Source organism: Acinonyx jubatus, chromosome E2, assembly GCF_027475565.1.
Source record: "Acinonyx jubatus isolate Ajub_Pintada_27869175 chromosome E2, VMU_Ajub_asm_v1.0, whole genome shotgun sequence".
Classification (NCBI taxonomy): domain Eukaryota; kingdom Metazoa; phylum Chordata; class Mammalia; order Carnivora; family Felidae; genus Acinonyx; species Acinonyx jubatus.
In genome coordinates this window covers 57,111,307-57,129,939 of record NC_069396.1, presented here as the reverse complement: position 1 = coordinate 57,129,939, position 18,633 = coordinate 57,111,307, and the positions used below count along the sequence as shown (strand labels likewise).

The 18,633-nt window shown below is 60.2% G+C and overlaps 3 protein-coding genes across 4 annotated transcripts in view; 2 read left to right on the top strand and 1 right to left on the bottom strand.

Moving 5' to 3' along the window:
- RDH13 (retinol dehydrogenase 13) overlaps positions 1–18,633 on the top strand; it is a 280,844-nt gene that overhangs the window by 238,896 nt on the left and 23,315 nt on the right. The gene's annotated exons all lie outside the window — the stretch shown is intronic.
- On the top strand, positions 110–3,003 carry LENG9 (leukocyte receptor cluster member 9). The gene has a single exon (XM_027037321.2). The coding sequence runs from the start codon at positions 1,179–1,181 to the stop codon at positions 2,688–2,690; it is 1,512 nt and encodes a 503-aa protein (XP_026893122.1). The 5' UTR covers positions 110–1,178; the 3' UTR covers positions 2,691–3,003.
- Positions 2,778–14,755, bottom strand: LENG8 (leukocyte receptor cluster member 8). 2 transcript variants are annotated; one of them, XM_027037258.2, is made up of 16 exons: positions 14,596–14,755; positions 12,930–13,022; positions 12,065–12,239; positions 11,579–11,680; positions 10,699–10,809; positions 9,642–9,894; positions 9,292–9,433; positions 8,843–9,031; positions 8,169–8,447; positions 7,940–8,080; positions 7,513–7,798; positions 6,697–6,798; positions 6,549–6,617; positions 6,329–6,458; positions 6,039–6,246; positions 2,778–4,061 (listed from the first exon to the last, which is right to left on the bottom strand). In XM_027037258.2, the coding sequence occupies exons 2-16, from the start codon at positions 12,965–12,967 to the stop codon at positions 3,899–3,901; spliced, it is 2,388 nt and encodes a 795-aa protein (XP_026893059.1). In that variant the 5' UTR covers positions 12,968–13,022; positions 14,596–14,755; the 3' UTR covers positions 2,778–3,898. The 2 variants fall into 2 exon arrangements, with proteins under 2 accessions (XP_026893059.1, XP_026893057.1); XM_027037256.2 differs by lacking the exon at positions 2,778–4,061 and having other exon boundaries at positions 4,876–6,246.

The window sequence follows — 18,633 nt, the reverse complement described above, 5'->3', positions numbered from 1 at the left end:
CGTAGGAAGGGAACATGGCGGGGGAGCAGGGGTGTCCGTGATGGGGTCCTGGCGCCTTTAAGGGCCAAGTGTGTCACCTCGACCTCTATTCCCCGCAAAGACTGGACCGAAGTCGAGGTCGGATGATTGCCCTGGTGAGATGTGGCCCCTTTAACAGAGGAGAGGCGTGCTTAGACGGTGCCCCTTTTAGGGGCGGTGTCCCCACGTGTGGGCTTTCACAGCCTCATTCATTCATCAATTTTGACGGAGGGCCTGGCCTGACTTGCTCCGGGGAGCAACCTGATTCACTCCAGGAGGGGGCCGCTGACTCGCTCCCGGAAGGGGGATGGGGCACCTGACTTGCGGCCGGGCCGGCGTGACTCGCTGCCCGGGAGGCTGCTGAGTCGCTCCCGGGGGGCCACCTGACTCGCTCCAGAGGACCAAGTGCAGTCCCGCGTCTCCAGTGAACCCCCTGGGGAAGCTGCCCTTTATCCTGTGAGTGACCGCACAGGTAAGTGTCCGGGAAGAGGCTGGGTCCTGGTGGAGGAGAGACCCTCCCAGCCCCAGATGCGTCGGCTCGAGGGCGACAGCGGCGTCCCATGTCACGGCTACCCAGTTTGAGCCTGCCGGGGTCCAGTTGTCCCGCTGCAGGCGGGAGTGGCCAGAGCTGGTCGGGGCAACCCCTGCACCTCTTAGGCGAAGGGTGGAACCTAGGCACCCCCCCTCCCCGAGGGCCCCTGAGGGGGCGGGACCTCCATACAAATCACCAGGCGGGGGCGGAGCCAGACTCTCTAAGAACTTAGAAGAGGCGGGGCTGTACACGCAGACGCGGCGGAGGGCGAAGCCGGGCACCCTGGGGCCCCAGAGGGGGCGGGGTCGCACCGGTAAATCTTTTGGGCTGAGGCCGCAGAGGGAGGAGGATCCGGTTCCTTGAGGGCACTGACGGAGGCCGGCACCCCGGAGGCGGTGCCGCGCGTGAAATCCTTTGGAGCGGGGAGCGGGCCACACACGTGAATCGCTGGTCCGCGGAGGAGGCGGGGGCCAGACTGCCTGAGGGCACCTCCGTGGAGAACGGTCCGCTAGGCCCGGGATCGGAGGCTCCGCGAGCGAGCTTGCGCCGTTCCCGGGGCGGCGGGGGCGGGTGACGTCACGGCCGGGCCTGCGGCGGCCCGCAGACGCTCTCGGCGCACTCCGCTCCCATGGCGGCCGAGCCCGAGTCGCCGCCGTCGGCCTGCCGCTTCTTCCTGGAGGGCCGCTGCCGCTTCGGCGCCCGCTGCCGCCAGCCCCACCCCGGGGCGCCGGCCTCGGCACAGCCTAGCCGCGAGGCCGAGGCCGGGGCCAAAAAACCGCCGCTGCGCACGGCCGCGGCCGTCATCCAGCGCATCCGCTGGGACCCGCGCCTCGACCCGGCCGACTTCTCTGTGGGCTACGCCGACCGCTTCCTGGGCGTGCGCGAGGAGCCCTTCTGCGCCTTCTGCTGGGACGAGCCGCTGGCGGCGCTGGGACCCGGCGTGCTGGCTGTGCCGCAGCACCGGGTGCGCTACTTCCGCTTCCGGGGCCGCCTCGTGTGGGACCGCGCCTCGCGTACAGACCACGTCTTCGGCTCGGGCTTGGCGGCCGGTCGCGGGCCCACCATCCTGGACGCGCTCGACAGCGGGGGCGCGCACGACGGTGAGGATGCCCATGTCGGCGAAGACGCCCACGGGCCCCAGGACGCGCACGAAGGTGAGGATGCCCATGTTTTCGAAGATGCCCACGGGGCCCGAGATGCGAGTGACAGCGAGGATGCCCACGGGCCCCAGGACGCGTATGATGGCGAGGACGCGCGTGACAGCGAGGATGCCCAGGTCGGCGAAGACACCCACGGGGCCCAGGACGCACACAGCGAAAAGGATGCGCTCGGCGGCGTAGGTGCCGCCCCTGCCAACATCCGAGTGGAAGAGCACAGAGCACCCCACTGGACAGAACTAGAAGTGGGGCGGAGGCCAGCCACCGCAGCCAGGACCACGGAGCCACAGGGCGGGAAGGAGCAGGCCCAGGATGCCCCGGGAAGGCCCGCGGGAGATTTCCTGGAAACCGAAGCAGAGTGGGGTCCTGGGGCCTGGCCCTCGGACTGCGGAGAGGCCGCTGGGGCCAGGGCCGCGGGGCCTCGCCAGCCCCGCCCCACGCATTTTGTGGCTCTCATGGTGACTGACCCTGGGCTGCAGGCCAGAGTAGCCAGGGCCCAAGAAGAGCTGGTCCGAGCCACGCCCTCGTGCACCGCGTTCATGGTACCCGCGGGCGCGCTGCACCTGACACTGGCCCTCCTGAGGCTAGCAGGCCCTGGGGAGGTAGCCGCGGCCCTTGGTGCACTGAGACGTGCGCTCTCGGCTCCAGGGCTTCAGGCACCCCCGCAGGTGAGGTTTAGGCGCCTGCTTCTCCTGAGGCACCATGTACTCTGTGCCCCTCCCTGCCCCTCCCTGGAAAATATGGCCCAAGTGCTGAGACAGAGGCTAGAGGCGGAGGGGCTCAGAGTAGTTCAGCCCCTAGGGGGGCTACACCCCCACCTCACCTTGGCCAAGGTGCCCCAAGGTTCTCAAGTCTGCCTCCCCGAGCCCAAGTTCATCCCTGGACAGGAGCTAGGGAGCCAGCCCCTGAGGAAGCTCTGGTTGTGCCGCGTAGGCAGGGCAGGAGATACCTACCAGCCCCTGGCTGAGATGCCCCTGGGGTGACCGCCCCTGCTCAGACCTCTGGGGGAGGCAGATCTCCACCCTAAAGAACAGGAGAAGACCCAGTCTACGCAGGAAGGGACAAAGTGCTCTCTCTCTCTCTCTCTCTTTAATTTTGGTTTCTCTCAAGCTTCCAAGTGGTGCTCAGTGATCCAAGGAAAAGAATGAAGGAAGGAGAAGGGAGGGGAGAGGGAAGGGAGGGGAGGCAGAGGAGGAACATCTGGAAAAAAAGCAGCCTGACAGTCCAGCTGTTTGCAAACTCATTGCACATCCTCCAGTTACATGGCAGAAGAGGGGGGAGGGCCAAAAAGAAAAAGGGGAGGAAGAAAAATAACTTAAATAAACACACACAAAAAGAAAAGAGAAGGAAACATGACGTGAGCTGGTGATCCATGAAGGCAGGGAGGGAGGGAGGGAGGGTAACCGTTTTACCTGTGCTGAACCAAAGAAGGGTGGGGAGCAGGAGGAGGAGGGAGGGAAGGAAAAAAAAACCAGAAGAAACACTGGGGTGGAGGGAGGAGGAACACGGAGACAACTTAATACAACTGCAGACGAGGCGGCCCGGCCGAGGTCCCGCGATGATGGCCTCCGGAGTCCTCAGTGTGCAGTGGCGGCGTGGACGTGGCGGCGGCTTGGCGGCGGCATTTCTGGCGTGGGGGGCTGAGGGTGGGGCACAGTCTCTACGCGGCTCCCCTAGCCCCAAACACTGAGGCCCCGGAGGGCTGGGCAACAAGAGTCTGTGGTGAGGCGGGCGGGGGGCAGGAGGCGGGCTGGTGTGCTGGTGCCCCCGCCACAGGCGGGCACGGGCGGAGCGGCCTGTCTTCTTCCGGCCCCCCCGGCATGGGATGGGCCAGGGTGCCAGGTCGGTACCGGAGTACAAGCTCGAGAGAGAGAGAGAGAAAACACTGAGACAGCATTAGTAGAGGTGCAGGTGGACACAGAGCAGCCTACAGACCATGCCCCCAGCCCTCCGCTGTCCCACCCCCTCCTCCCCCAGTCCCGTCCCTCTGAGACAAAAAATAAAAATGTAGAAAAAAATCTCTGTACAGACTCCCCGGTGGGAAAACGGGGACAGGGATGACGGCTCTTCCTGGAGCCCGCTCCCCGTGAATTAATTTACAACCCAAGTCCATGGCTCAAAAACAAAACGGCAAAGGCGGCGCTGGGGAGCCACAGCCCTGCCCCCACCCCGCCCCCATCCGCGCTGGTGCTCAGAAGGCTGATAGCTGCGCCAGGCTGAGGCGGCAGTCGATGCTGGCGTTGTCCGGGCCCGTGTAGGCCAGGCCCAGGGGCTCTAGGAAGGCCCGGCAGGCGGCCTCGCCCTCGAAGGCCAGCTCGGCCTGCAGGTAGGAGACTGGCAGCGCAGGGCGGAAGCTACGGAGACAAGAGGAGAATGTGATGAGGCGGGCGGCGGGCAGGGGAGGGCCCCACGAGCAGGGAGTGGGCGCCCCCCCTTCGGGCACCCAAAGGGCTTCCTCGGCACATTACCTGCTGAACTCTCATCACCACCCCCGCCCGACCTCCCCACCTCCAGGGGCTTGGGGGGGCCCGGGGCAGGGGTGGTGGCCCCAGCCCCAGTTGTGCCCCCCTTCACCCTCACTTACCTGTACGGGGGGACCCAGGAGAGGGGATGGGAGGGAAGGGCCCAGCTGGCTCCTCCGCTGCTCAAGGGCCTGAGCAGGCCCTCAGAAGAGGGCCCACTTTGGCCCAAGGGCAGGGGCCAGGCAGAGGGAGTGACCCGAGGGCACGGGCATGGGCACGGGTGGCAGGTCTGACAGCTATTCTGGGGAACCCCCCTGCCTGGGTCTAAGTGCCTCGGGAACCCTGGGCACAGGGTCAACCCCCACTACACCCTTGCACACTGGCAACAGTCACTTGCAGTTGCGCACAAGAGACTTGGCACGTTCCAGAAAACGGCTGTGAACTGGCTGAGCTCGCTCCCAGAAACCGTGTCACCCCTACCCTTTACAAACACACACGAACGAACCCGGAGCTCCAAATCGCACAGGGAGCAAACGGCAGAGAGGATAGATGCCTCACGCCCATGCCGCATGGTGGCCCTTGATAGCCACGGGGGGCACGAGACGGCCTATTTCTCCCCACATCTGAGCTGGCCTCCCACACGCCCTGCCAGGACTTGGTTCTGGAGGCTCTGGGAGGGAGGGACATGTCTGCCAGGGAGTAAGGAAGGGGTGAGAGAGAGCGTCTGGCCAGTGAGAGGCCAGGACCCCTGCTCCCAGGCCCAGCCTGCCCACATGACACCCTGGGAATGGCTGTCCCGCTGCAGAGGGCAGATGGAGGGACAGCCCCCGGGGCCTCCAGACGTACCACCTCCCCATCACCCCTGGGTACGCAACCGTGTCCTGTGTTTCCTGCCGCCTCCGTGTCTCTGTCCCACATCCTTGTCTCTCCTTCTGTGGCCTCTGCCCTGGCTCCGCTCTGCCTCAAATCTTCTGGACCCGAACTGGATCCCGGAATGTGTGCATCTCCTAATTTCAGGGTGACTGTGTCTCCTCATCTCCACACCATCCCTGTGGCTACCCTAATGGACGTGGCCCCTTGGACCTCCCAATCTCTGACCAAGGGTTTTCAACCCTGGCAAGACTGACACTGGGGCCGGGTAATTCTCCGTCATGGGGCATCCTGGGCACTACAAGAGGCTCTACCCACTAGACACCAGTAGCACCCCCTAGTTGTGACAACAACAAATGTCTCCTGATCTGGCCCCATGTCGCCCAGAGGCATCTCCGCGCCCTGACCACAGGTTCCCCAGCACAAGCACGCACGCGCACACACACGGCACCAGTGACATCTATTGAACAGAGAACCGCCCTGACCTGGCTTGCCCCCGAATCACACGGGTCTCCCTAAACACTCTGCACTCTTTAAGGCGCTCAGAAACAAACGGGGTCTTGTCCCATTAGATCAGAGGCTACCAAGAGCAGGGCCGTCCTTCCTAGTCTGTCTCTACCGAGTGGGAGCTCAGTGACGGGAGAGCCTTCAAAGGTGAACAGAGACCTCAGAGGAAGGAAACCAAGAGCCCAGAGCAAGAAGGCAAACCAGGGTCCGGGGTGACGTGAGCAGGAGAAACAGAGACTCAGAGGGGTGCAGAGGGTGCCCTGGAGCAGCGAGACAGAGTGGGGGACACAGGAGACGCAGAGGGCGAACTGAGTGAAGGGAAGCAGGAGGGAGTGGGAAGCAGAGCGTATGTGGAAAGAAGAGACGGGCAGAGACGACCACAGGCCCGGGGATAGGAGCCCAGGAGGGTGCGGAGGGCAGAGGGGAGAAGGGGTGGACGGCGGCGGGGCCGGCAGAGAAGAGGGGGCAGGGAGAGAACCCAGCTTCACATACGTTTTGATCATCGCCTTGAGGGCAGCTCTGCGCTCCCGGTCTGCAAACTTGTCCACCAGGTACCCGGACATGCAGGGTGCGTGAGAGTAGAGCCGGAAGAAGCGGTGGTAGTTGCCCAGAGCCCAGGCTGCCCTCAGTGCCAAGGCGTGGGCCACGCAAGGGTCTGCCTTCAGTTCCCGAGTCAGGTACGCCAGCTCCGTGGTGATGTCTGGGGCCCGAGACAAACGGGGTCAGCAGCACCCAACCCTGGGGGCCTGGGGCCAGCCCGACCTGCAGGCGGCGCCTCCCACCTCCTGAGTTCTTGGTGAAGATGTAGTAGAGGACCCGGTAGGCAGTGAACTCGCCCACGTTGCCGGGTAGGTTCTCAGCGTACAGCGACTTGAGCTGCGTCTGGCACTGGTTGAACTCCTCGTGATCGCCCTGGAGCCCCGGGCGCAGAGAACGAGAAAGAGAGTGAGGCCAGGACAGGGAGCCCCAAAGAGCCCGAGAGGGCCCCGGCACCCCACTCACCTTCTCCAAGGCGATGCGGGCGTGCGTCTCATACACCTCCACCGTGAACTCTGTCCGCACGCCTTGCACCTGGAACAGCAGGGGGGAGCGGTGAGGCCAGGGCAGGCCAGGACTCACCACGGCAAGGCCCTCCCAGCACCCCCCTCACCGTCAGGTCCTGCCGAATCGACTTCATCTGCTCGCAGGCAAAGGCGTAGTCCTGTTTCTCTTTCCAGTGGGACTTGACCATGCACAGTGACTTTTTCAAAACCTGGGAAGGGATCCAAATTAAGGCTCAGTGTGCTTTTAGCAAGGTGAACAAGGCTATAACTAACACCCGTTACTTTTTTTTTTTTTAACGTTTATTCATTTTTGAAAGACAGAGAGAGGCAAAGCACAAGCAGGGGTGGGGTGGAGAGAAAGGGGGGACACAGAACCCAGAGCAGGCTCCAGGCTGTCAGCACCAGAGCCCGATGCGGGGCTTGAACTCACAAACCGCGAGATCATGACCCAAGCCAAATTCAGACGCTCAACCGACTGAGCCACCCAGGCGCCCCACCCATTACAATTTCTTAAACTCCGCGTATAAAAAAAAAAGTGCAACATCAAAGCCACTTAGCATCTTGCTACCAACTTCATAAGGAACCCAAAACACTCGGCAAGAGTGCCAGCTCCCGAGCCCCAGCTGCCCACATCAGCGTGTACCCTGGGCACAGGGTCAGCCACGCTGCCGCTGCCCAGCAGAGAGCACAGTGGCACGATCAGCCGTCTCCCAAAGCGCTGGCCTGGGGAGGCGGCTTCCCTCCCCCTGCCTCCTCAACAGGAGACGGCTGCTCAGAGCCGAGGATGTCTCCCGAGGAGGCCACGTGACCGGGACCCAGGCTCCAGAGCACGTCCCTGCGCAGCCACAGGCTCCTGCCGCCACCCACAGCCCCCTGTGCCGGGGGTGGCCCCGCAGGGGGACCTGCCCCTCCCAGGCACTTACTGCCACAGGGCGCACAGTGGACGGGTCGGGAGCACAGGTGAGGCGCAGGTAGTGCTTGGTGATGTCAGGGCAGGTGCCCACGATCTGTAGCTCCTGCCAGTCGGGGTCCGCGCCGCTGCTCTCCAGGCTGCCCATGTGCAGCACCAGGGGCTCGAGGCGCAGGCGGCGGGAGTGTCCGTGCTGGAAGCGGGCAGCCCGCTTCTGCTTCTTCAGCTCACGCTCAGGGTCCTCGCACTCCAGCGCAGCCATCTTTTTCCGGCTGCGCTTGGTGGGAGCCAAGTCATGCCTGGGAGAGAGGTCACGCGTGAATGCGGCCGAGATCACCGGCTGCCTCGCCCGATACTCCCCAAGAACACAGCCCTCTTCCTCCCAGGAATCCGGATCTTGGCGCCGCACCGCCCCCCCGGCCCCCTGACCCAAGTCTCACCTCTTCCCACGCTGCGCCCTGCCTCGGCCTCGATCCATGTGGGCCCCCCGACCTCCTCGGCCCTTAGGGGGTGGGTTCCGGCGACCCACAGGGTGACACTCATTCCCTGAGTAAGAACTGTCTGAATCCGAGTGGGAGTCACTGCACAGAAGAAGCAGGAAGGTGAGGCCTAAAACGGCTGCTTCCCCCCAAGCCCCGAGCCCCGCCCCCCATCCCCAAGTCCTCGCACCTTCTGCGGAAGTGGCGGGTGGGGGACCGGGAGGAGGAACGGGAGCGCGAGTCCGTGCTGGAGGAGGAACTGTTGTCCTTCATGAAGACATTGCGGTTGCCAAACTTGGCGAAGCTGCTGCCCCGGGCTCGGCCAGCACCCCCAGCCCCCGGTGTCCCTCGCTGGGACTGGGCACCCCCGCCCCTTGTCGCTGAGCCTGCCCCCCTGGGAGGATGTAGGCTGCTAGGGGCCTCCCACCGCTTCTTCTTGGGACTCTCAGCCACAGGCTCCCGGGTCAGCCTGAGGATATAGCAGGGCAGGGCATCACCAACCCAGTGCCCCCACCGTCCCCAGCATCTGCCGGCCACCCCAGGGACACATCACCTCAGGCGGGAAAGGAACTTACCCAGGCGACTCAGCTAACACACTGCAAAAACAGGAGGCAAACCCCAGGCTTCCTCTGTCTAGAGAGTGCTCTCCACTGCTGAGCACCAGGCGCCCGGGAGCCCGCAGGACCTCCCTCCCACCCAGGATCTCATCCCCAGGCAGCGCCTGCGCCTCAGCTCTCCCCTCCTGGCCTTCCACCCCGGGGTCCGACCTCCCGGCTCATTCTCAGGGCTCCAGGGACCCAGGTCTGCGGGTCTCCGCTCCGGCACCCAGAACCACCCTTAGCCGCACCCCCTGCCCGGACTAACCCGGGCAGGGGCTCCCGGCTCCAGTCGATGGTGTAGGCGGAGCCGTCCTGCAGCCGGGCCTGCAGCAGCTCCTTGAGCAGCTTCTCGGTCCGGTCCTTGTCCTCCTCCGACTCGCAGGCAGTGAAGCAGCGCTCCACATACTCCTTCATGTCCTGCGGCCAATCGTCGGGCTTCCCGGACAGGCTCCCCCTGGGAAGGGGCACACGTGGGGCTCAGCCGGGCAGCACCCCACAGCGCGACAGACTCCGTCATCGCCGCCGCTTGCAGAGCTGACACGTGCCAGACACGGTTCAAGTGCCTTCTCTCCCCTCTCATTTCCCGCTCATGGCAGCCAAGAGGGAAGGAGGACCCCACCCCATTTCTGGAGGAGCCGACGGAGTCTGGGTGCAGAGCGCACCGGCGGACCAGAGGCAAGGGAGCGGGGACAGCAGCGAGGAGGCGGCCCTCACCGGTGGTTCTGGGCTTTTTCCGGGTTCGGCTGGGGGCCGAAGCTGCCGTGCTGACCCTCTGAGGTGGAGCTGAAGTTCTGGCTGGTGACGGCAAAGGGCCGTTTCTGAATGTTGAACTTGAGACCGCCAGTCCCAGGGGCTGCTGTGGGGACCGCAAAAGCGGAGTTAGGCCTCACCCCGGCCCACCTCAGACCGCCCCAGCCCCAGGAACGGGAGGCACCCAGCTCCGGGTCACCTGCACCCAAAGCCTGGGGGTGCCCAACAGCCCAGGACGGACCAGCACACCATGCACCCCACGTCTACTTCTGGACCCCACGGGCTCTCCTCTCCAAAGTCTACCGCCGACTTACGCTTCATCCGGTTCCACAGCTGTTGGCCCTTCTTGGGCTTGGCAGGCTCAGAGTAGGTGTGTGGCCCATAGGCCTGGCTGGAGGCGGGCCCTGCCTGGCTGTGCTGTGTGGCAGGGGCTGTTCCAGGCTGGGGGCCGCTGTTCAGAGTATGAGCCCCGTGCGGGGTGTTGGAGGGCTGAGGGGGCTGGGCTGCCGGCAGCTGCTGAGGGGGTGCCTGGTAGGACATGCTTTCTTCCATGCCGGGGACTGGGGGCTGGCGGAGGAAGCAGGCACTGAGGGTGGGAGCAGAGGCCTCTGTGCCGGCCCTCACACTGCCCTGCACGATCACAGCACCACTCAGCCCTCAACCCTGTGCCACGACCCTCCCGCACCTCGCTGTCCCGAGCCCGCAGACAGCTGACAAGGCTCAGGCTCAGACCCGGAGCTGCTCTCCTCTGGCCCCGAGCTGTTGAATGGCAGCAGTAGGCATTAAACCCTGCAGCCCACCGCCATGTGAGCACTGGCCCAACAGCGCATCACCCAGTGGTTCCTGTCTGAGCATATCCCGCGTGCCAGTCAAAGCACAGAAGTGATTACGCACACTCATGGGAGCTCTGTGAGGAAACGACAGGACTGGCAGAGATGCAGAGGTATCACGTGGCTCGTAACGACACCACCGGAGGGGGAGCTGGGGTTCTGGGCCAGGCCCACGCACCTCCCCGGCACCAGCTCCACACTCCCCACCGCACGCTAAACGCCAAGGCCAGACTGCGGATGTGGCTGTGCAGGTATGTGTGCACGCCCTGGGCGGAAATCGGGAAGACGGGCCTCCATGCTGCACACTGCTCCGGCCACCGCCCCAGCACCCGGCCCCAGGCCCCAGGCCGTGCCCAAGCCCTAGACCCTCCCTTTCAAAAGCTACACTTTGCCCTCCTCGTTATCAGATGAGGAGTTGCCCAGCAGGAGAGAAGGCAGGGGGCGGGTGGCTTAAATGATGCAGGTGTGCCCACTGCTCGCCCGCTCAGAAAAACTGTACTCCCCTTCTTCAACATTCGGAGGAGCCGGGTACGGGCATTACCTGGTTCAGAGTCCCCTGGTGCTGGGGTGCCGATGGCTGCTGGGGGGTGGCGGAGCCATAGGAGCTGGCCACGCCGTACTGGGAGGGGGAGCCGTAGCTCTGGTACATGCTCTGCAAAGGCACGGAAAGAAGGGTCAGCGCAGGCACGGTGCCGTCCCTGTCATCCTGCCCGCTGGGGAGCCACACGCAATCTGTGATGCCCCACTTCCCCTTTCTATTTCTTCCTTTCCGCTGCATAAACGCACCCAATTCTCTTAAAGAAAACTAAAATAAAATAGGAACCTCGATCGATCCCATTCCATTATAGAAAATATTTACTGAGCACCAACTTTTCTAAGCACAACAGAGCCCCCCCAAGAGAGTCAATAAATAAAAAACCACGCTCTAATGAAGCCCGCGCTCAAACAGGTGCAGTCATCATAGGCAAATACGTAGCGTGTCCAGCAGTAAGCACCATGAAAGAAAAAAAGGCCCAGGGAAGACGTGGGGCAGGGCTGGGTGGAACTGCTCTAAGTACTCAAGTCTGCCAGAGGACAGGGCTCCGTGAGGCACGACCTGGGCAGCCCTCGGCAAGGCGAGGACGCAGGCAGGCACGGGAACGTGGGAAGAGAGCTAAAACAGAGCACAGGTGCACGTCGAGCGTGAAAGACCTAGGAGGTCTCTGCGCAGCGGTGGAATGAGCGTGGGGACGGAAGTGGCCAGAAGCAGGGGAGGCAGGTCCCGGGAGGCACCCTGAACTTGACCTTGTGGGCAACGCGCCAGCGCAAGATTTTCCAGAATTTGTCGTTGCTGTCTTCGGACGCCGGCTGGCCCTGGCCCCCGTCCCGACACCTCTCCCGCACCCCAGCGCGGCACCTGCCCCGCCAGGCCGGGCACTCACCATGGGGTAGTAGTAGCTGTAAGGGTAGGCGTAGTTATACTGCTGGTACCACTGGTAGTATTGCTGCTGCTGCAGAGCCGAGGCTTCTGCCTGTGACACGTACTGGGGAGAGGGACACACGCCATGAGCATCGGCAGCAAGAGCCCACAGGCCCTGCGGCCCCCCAAAAGGAGCCCGGACGACAGCGGTTAAGAGCGAAGGAGCGACACTGGGTCCGCCTCTCTCCAGAGAGCCACGGCCCCTGCCAATGATCGTGGGTCACCTCGGAGACCCCGGACACATTCCCCCCTTCAGGCCGGATCCCCTGGGACGAGGACCGTGAGGTGCCCTAAGCTCTCCAAGCAGAACACACACTTTGCCCCCCTCACCTGAAGGCTCCCAGGACATCTTCGGGGCACCCTGTCCTCGTGATACCAGAGAATACCAAGCGTGTCCCTCCCCTAGCAACCCCCCCACGGGCTACCCAGGCACTGTGTGCCTCCTCACTTGTGCGCTGGCCACGGGCCCGTTGCTGCTGGCCTTGGTGGAGCTGCCGGCAGCTCCTGCTTTGCTGATGCTGGCCAGAGCCTGGCGGGCCTTCTCCCACTCCGGGTTCTCATGCATAGGAGTCTCCATGCCATTCTCTCTGCCTGCCCCGGCCACCATGCTGTACTGAGAGGACCTGCAAGAGAAGGGACACTGGTCGTCTCTCTTTTCCCTGTGCACGGTGGGCAAGGCGGAGGCAGGCACATACCCGGGCTAGAGTCCTAGATCTCCCTCGCACCACCTACTGGAGCCAAGATTTTTTTTAATCCAGAATATACTTTCATCGTAATACGCCGACACCTAGTTTCTGCGTCACACCCTTCCGTGAGAGATAGATTAGAGACCCAAGGCGCTACAGGTGCCTACCACACAGCAGTTCTTACAAATCAGACAAAAAGATTACCAGTACCCACAGAAGTTAACATAGCATCTGATGCCTAGTAGGCCTAAATGTTTCATTGGTCAGTTCTGGCTGACACCTCCCCCGCCATCAAGTCATGATCACGCCGTTTTGGAAAAGACCAGGTATTAGCAGAAACACACAAGTATTTGAGGCGTCGGAGTCTGCCGCTTAATCACAGCTCACTGAATGAATTCTTGCAGTTTTATGAAATAAGCACCGTACTGTGAATTTAAAACAGTGCTCAGAGAGGTGAAGACCCGACCCTCTCCACCCTGCAACCCAATGCTTCCCTGACCCTGGTGGCCAGAAGAGGCCCTCATCCCCACTCCACCACACTGTGTGCGATGCCGTCCCTGAGGACAACACCGGCTCTTGCTTCCTCTCGCCCTCCCCTCTGGCCTCCGCCCCTCCAGCCACACTAACCAATCCGTGCTACGTTGATCACCCACGTTGGCCGCCATCTGGACCTTGGGGCATAAGGGGTGGACCTCAGGAGCCAGACTGCTTTTTCACCGTCTGTGAGAAAAAGAGGAGTTAGAGACTTGTGAAGACGCAAGAAACAAGTCACAAAGTTGGGGACTGGAAGAGCCGGGCTCACAAGGAGCGTCTGAGAAGTTAGGAGAGAATTGTGGGTGTGGAATCAAAGGGCTTCTGTGTGGGGGGAAGACCTCCACCACCCTGCAGTGTTCTGGCTGGAAAATGAAGGGTTTGAAAACAGGGAAGTCTGAAGAAATTTCCCAAAGGGAAAGAGGAGTGCCTGAAACCCACATGGGAAAAGGGAAGATTCGAGGGAAACCCTGAGACGGAAGAAAGGTCCAGCGGGTGGGGTGGGGGGCCTCGGGTAAGGGCTGAAAAGAAATCCAGAGAGGAAGACAGCTTCTGAGAAGCAGCAGAAGAAAAAGGATGCTTGGAAAAACAAAGTCTACATAACTCTTCAGGCTGCAAACAGGGAGGCATCTATGGGAACCTGGAGAGAACTCCAGAGAACAGACGGAAAAAAAATATCTGAGAGAAAGGGGGCTTCTGTAAGTTACTCCAAGAAACAGGGAGAAGTGGAGGATGCCCACGACGGTGGGGGGTGGGGGGGGCGCTAAAATGAAGGAACGTGTTCTCAGAAAGCTTTCAGGGAGCCTGAAGTCAGAGAAGTCCCCAAGGTCAGAAGACAAGCCTATATAAGCGGTTCCTAACAGCGGCCGGAAGAGGCGATCCCCTGTTGCGGTCTGGAGAGAAAGCTTTGGAGATGCCTGAAAACGTCCAGAACGTCTTCAGGAAACTAAGACTGGAGTAGAAAAGACTGCAAGAAAGTGAAGGGGGTGACTTGGGGGCAAAACTCGAGGGGCTAAGAAGTATAGGGGGTTCAAAGGCGAGTCTCCGCTGGAGAACCCCACAGTCCCACAAGAAGGGAGGGGACAGGAACAGCAATCTGGAGTTGGAAGAAACCCTAAGAAAAATCTGAAAGAGAAAAGAGATTGGGGGGCGGGGGGAGGGGCAGGAGGTGATGAGTGGGGACAGTGAGCGGGCACAGCGAATGAGGGAGGCCCCAGACAGAAAGGAGGGTGGGCGTAAGGCCTGGGGTGGGGGGGGAAGCTCGGAGGGTCCTGGGCTGGTCTGACCGGCACCGGCCACGAGGGGCACCTGGCCATCCCGCAGGCCCGGAGGGGGCTAAGGCGTCAGGTGAAGAAAGAGCCCGTCGAGATCCCGGCGACCGGCTCCAGAGCCACTGCCCCGGCCGTGCCGCGCGTGCGCACCGCGTCTCCGGGGGGGGGGGGGGTAGGGGGAATAAGGTGCCGGGACCGCGCGTCGCCCGGGGCAACGCCATCCTCCCGGTGGAACAACCCGGTCAATGGGGATTGAGGGAGGGGGGCGCTCGGGGCCCAGAAATTCCGAGGGCGGGGGCGGGGAGCCGGGGCCGACCGCGCAAGCGCCAGGGTGCGCAAGCGCAGTGGCCTCCCGGGCCCGCCACACCCTGTCGTCGCTCGCGAGCGGCGTCCGTTGGTGCGACGGCCGACCTAGGCCTCAGGACCCGCTGGGTGGAGGGCCGGAAGGAAACGCCGTCCCCGCCCGACCGCCCACCGCTCCCCACACCTACCTCAGCAGTTTGTCCCCTAGAATCGTCAGCAGCAGCCCAAGGCGACAGCGACACGGCCGCAGAACTGCTCGCGACCCGGCTGGTTCTTGTCTTCCTTGGGCTTCGACGTTCTGACCGCAGCGTCCTGACGTCAAACGGAGGCCTCGCCCCACCTCCCTCGACACAGCACAGCCAATGGGCGCCTCGAGCTTGACTTGAGCCCGCCCCCCGCTTGCGCAAGGACGCGTGGGCGTTTAAGGCAAGCCGGAAGACTAGGGTGGGGACGGTGGCCCCGAGGGGACACGCCCGGCGGGGTCGGCCGGCGTTGTGCCGGCACACGCAACCGTGTCTTGGCTCAGTGAGTGGTAGCCGCCGTTGTTTCCAGAGACAGAGTAGCGTGAGGAGCGATGTGAGACTACCTGCCGTACAGCTGTGGAAGCCCGGGACAGAGAATGGTGAAGTCGAAGAAAGGGGGTGAGAACAGCCTCCGGGAAAGGGAGCTTCCCTACTGCATGAAACTGCCAGGCGCCCCCGGCCGAGAACGCCTGCAAACGCACGGAGGCGGGCGACGGGAAAGGCCTGGGGACCACCGCGGAAGCACGGGGGGAGCAGGTGGCCGCGGCGGAGTAAACGCGTGCGGGGTCCTGGACTAAGCTGATGGGTCTGTACAGGTGGGCAGGTGGCACACCCTGGAAGGGCAGTGGTGCCGCGCTGTGAAATGTGGACCTGGCAGGTAGCAGGGTGCCCTTTGTTTCCATCCTGGATCCTGACCGGTGGCACGATCCAGTCCGGCTCAGGGACCGCTCAATGTACGCATAGTAGGCAATAGAATAATTATTTCAGAAGCCGTTTCCTTCCCGTGTTTTACTATTAGGAACTTTTCTGTTGATGACTGCGTACCATTTTAATTAGCACAGTTGATCTTTTTCTGTCTTCTCTCTTTAAAAAGAAAACTTTGTTTTACGTTAATTTTGGGTGTACAAAAAGTTGCGAAGATAATTCAGAGTTCTGTGTATCCTACACCCGTTTTCCCTTAATGCTGTTATCTCGCATTATTGTAGTATATTTGCTAAACCAAGAAACCAACATTGGCACGTTACTGTTAACTAAACTGCAGCTTTATTTGATTTTTACTTTTTCCACTAATGTGTTCTTTATGTGCTAGGGTCTAATCTAGAGTACCCCATTGCCTTTAGCATCCCTTTGCTCTTTTTACTTTTGAGAGCAAGAGTGAGAGCGTGCATACTTGTAGGGAAGGAGGGGCAGAGAGAGGGAGAGAGAGAATCCCAAGCAGACCCTGAGTTGTCAGCGCAGAGCCCCTTGCCAGGCTTGATGACACAAACTGTGAGATTGTGACTTGAGCCGAAATCAAGAGTCAGACACTTAACTGACTGAGCCACCAGGCGCCCCTAGCATCCCTTTACTTTTAACGGTTATATTTAAGGTGGGTTTCTTCCTTCCTTTCTTTTTCTTTCTTTCTGCCGATAGGTTTCTTGTACATAGCTTATAGTTGGGTCTTTTTTACCCAAGTGAACAATCTCTGCCTTTTAAAAGAAGTGTTTATAACAACACTTTTAGCAAGATTATTGGTATGCTTGCCTTTATACCTGTCGTCTTGCTATGGGGCTTCTATTTGTCCCATCTTTGTTTCCTTTTTCCCCTTTTGTGGCCTTCTTCTGGTGTGAGATTTTTCTTTTTTTAACAGGCTTTTTTAGAGCAGTTTTAGGTGGGGCCTTTGGGAGGTGTTCTGTCTCAGTCCCCCTTTGCTGTTCTGTGGTCAGACTCTGATGACCATGGGCTGTGGTGATTTCAGGGCTCACCTGGGTGTTTTCCACGTCAGGGATCACTCTCCTTTGCCTGATGCTGGGTCTTGAGCCCTGTTGTTTTACATATTTTGTCTGGCCTTTTGGTTGTTTCAGGAAGGAAAGAAAACCTAGTCCCTGTTCCTCCCTCTTGGTTGGAAGTGAAAGTCCTTCTATGTATGATTTTTAAAATAAAAGTATATTTATCTTTCGTAAAGGTTAGACGAAATGTCCTTCTTTCTTGGTTAAAGCTCCCAGGTTACACATCACTCCTGGACCTGTTGGCAGAAAATCAGGCGGCCTGAATCTCAGGCTACTTTTGGAATCTGCAACCCATCAGGGGGCGTTTCAGCTTGCAGGCAAGGACTCACGGTCACCAGAGGGCAGTGTTTGAGGTCAAAGCAGCCTGAGGAGCTGTGGGCAGGCCCCAGGGTCAGCCAGCTCAGCTGCAGTCAAGAGGAGAAAGTGAGTCAACACTTAGGGCCCCCAAAGCCCCTTCACTGGAAGTTGCGGTCAGTTTCTGCTTCCCAGCTTCAGGCCAGTCCACCCTGAAAGCTTCCTTGAACATTCCTTGCAGTGCACAAGATGGAAACTATTAGCAAGACTGGTCGCCTAAGGCAGGCCCTACGCTGACTGACACCTGGCACTCTGGGCCAACAGGCCCTGACCTGAGACCCTCGGGTATGTGTTTTGAGCTTTAAGGATTTTTCATGGTTTCGAGAGGCAACGTGATCTGTATCCCACACGGTGCCTGGTACCCTCAGTACCCTGCACGGCGTTTGGAAGTAACCCCATCAGTGTTTCTGGAGGGTAGAGATGAACATTCACACAGGCAGGGGGACTAGTCTGTTTTTGCCGCCCGGTGAGTTAAGGGAGTTCAGGGAGACTTGTGGTCCGGGAGAGCTTTGAATTTTGGAATCGCAGAGGAGGGCCTGGGGACCTGTCACATGTCCCCCGCTATGATGGGTGAGGCAGCTGAGCCCCAACAGGTCAAGTGACTGACCACAGCCATCTGATGGTAAGTAAGCAGCAGGCAAGGCCCTTAATCACAGCCTGCACATTTGTCCTCTGTGCTGCCACCGCCTGTCACACCCAGCTCCATTCTCTCCTTTCCTAGGCCTTCCCTAAAGTCCTGAACCCAGCCAAGGGCTGTTGTGTTCCGGAGAGCCCTGCCATACGGTTATTTATTGGACTCGCCCTCTTTCTGTGGCCTTCAGCTCCGAATTTAGCCAGCAGCCAAAGTTTTGTTGCAGCAGACAACCCTTAACATACGTCCCTAGATTTAGATGCCTCTGCTCTCCTTCTGTGAAGTGAACCCCCAAAGCAGGCCTGCCTGGTCAGAGGGTCTCCACTGTTTTGATTTGACCACCCGTGAGCAGACTGTTGTCACTGGATGGCGATTCCCAGTGTCAGGAGCCGCGGGTTGAGTGCCCGCACCTCCACAGCCCTGCCATCAGGGAATCTTCGCGCTGACTCCGTGTTAGCGTCGCTAACGCGGGCTGGAAAACCGATCCTGCTTGTTTGCAAATCACACTTCCTAATTATTAGGGTTTGAACATCTTTTTGTCTGTTCACCGGTGTTGGGATGTTCATTTTAGTTGCTTATTTTCAAGTCAAGTTGTCTTTTTCTTAGTCTATGGAAGCTTTGCAGATTTATGTAGTAATAATAACACATTTCTTTGCCATACGTATTAAAATGACTTTTCCCTAGACTACTAATTTGCCTCTTGGCTTTATGGTTTGTTTGTTTTTTTGTTTTTTTTTTTTTTAGTTCCACAGTTTGTCAAATAAATTACCTTTTCCTTTCTAGCTTTAGAGGATCTTGCTGAAAATCCTCCCCTTCCAACCAAGGTATACCAGATACAAAATCTCCTACTTACTCTTTGAAATATTTCTGCCCCTTCCCTTGTCTACATTTAGATTTTCACCTGTCTTGTACGTAGAATGTTTTCTTCCGGGTGGGGGGCCACCGTGTTCGCAGATCTTTGAAAGCAAGCAGCCCCTTCACTCTGACTTGACGTCTGTCTTCTGTCCTATACATACACTCTAAGATCTATTTCTGGGTGGTCTGGTCCATTCCAGCGATGTCTGGGTCAGGACCTGGGTCCTGCTTTTAGAATCGGGCAAAAAAGTTGTTATCGTCATTATTACTATTTAAAATAACAATACCTCTGGAACCGCCACAGAGCCTGGACGGAAACAGAAGTGCTGGGCAGCCTCTGGCTGCCGTGAGGGGGTCCCTGGGCCCCAGCTGGGA

Bases quoted from the DNA above. Each gene is read 5' to 3' on its own strand.
- LENG8 (XM_027037256.2), bottom strand. From the start codon at position 12,967: ATGGCGGCCAACGTGGGTGATCAACGTAGCACGGATTG. The intron at 9,895-10,698 runs GTAATGCCCGTA...TTCCTCCGCCAG, and splicing joins ACCAGGGGACTCTGAACCAG to CCCCCAGTCCCCGGCATGGA. The intron at 9,032-9,291 runs GTGAGGGCCGCC...GCCCCTTCCCAG, and splicing joins GAAAAAGCCCAGAACCACCG to GGGGAGCCTGTCCGGGAAGC.
- LENG9 (XM_027037321.2), top strand. From the start codon at position 1,179: ATGGCGGCCGAGCCCGAGTCGCCGCCGTCGGCCTGCCGCTTCTTCCTG.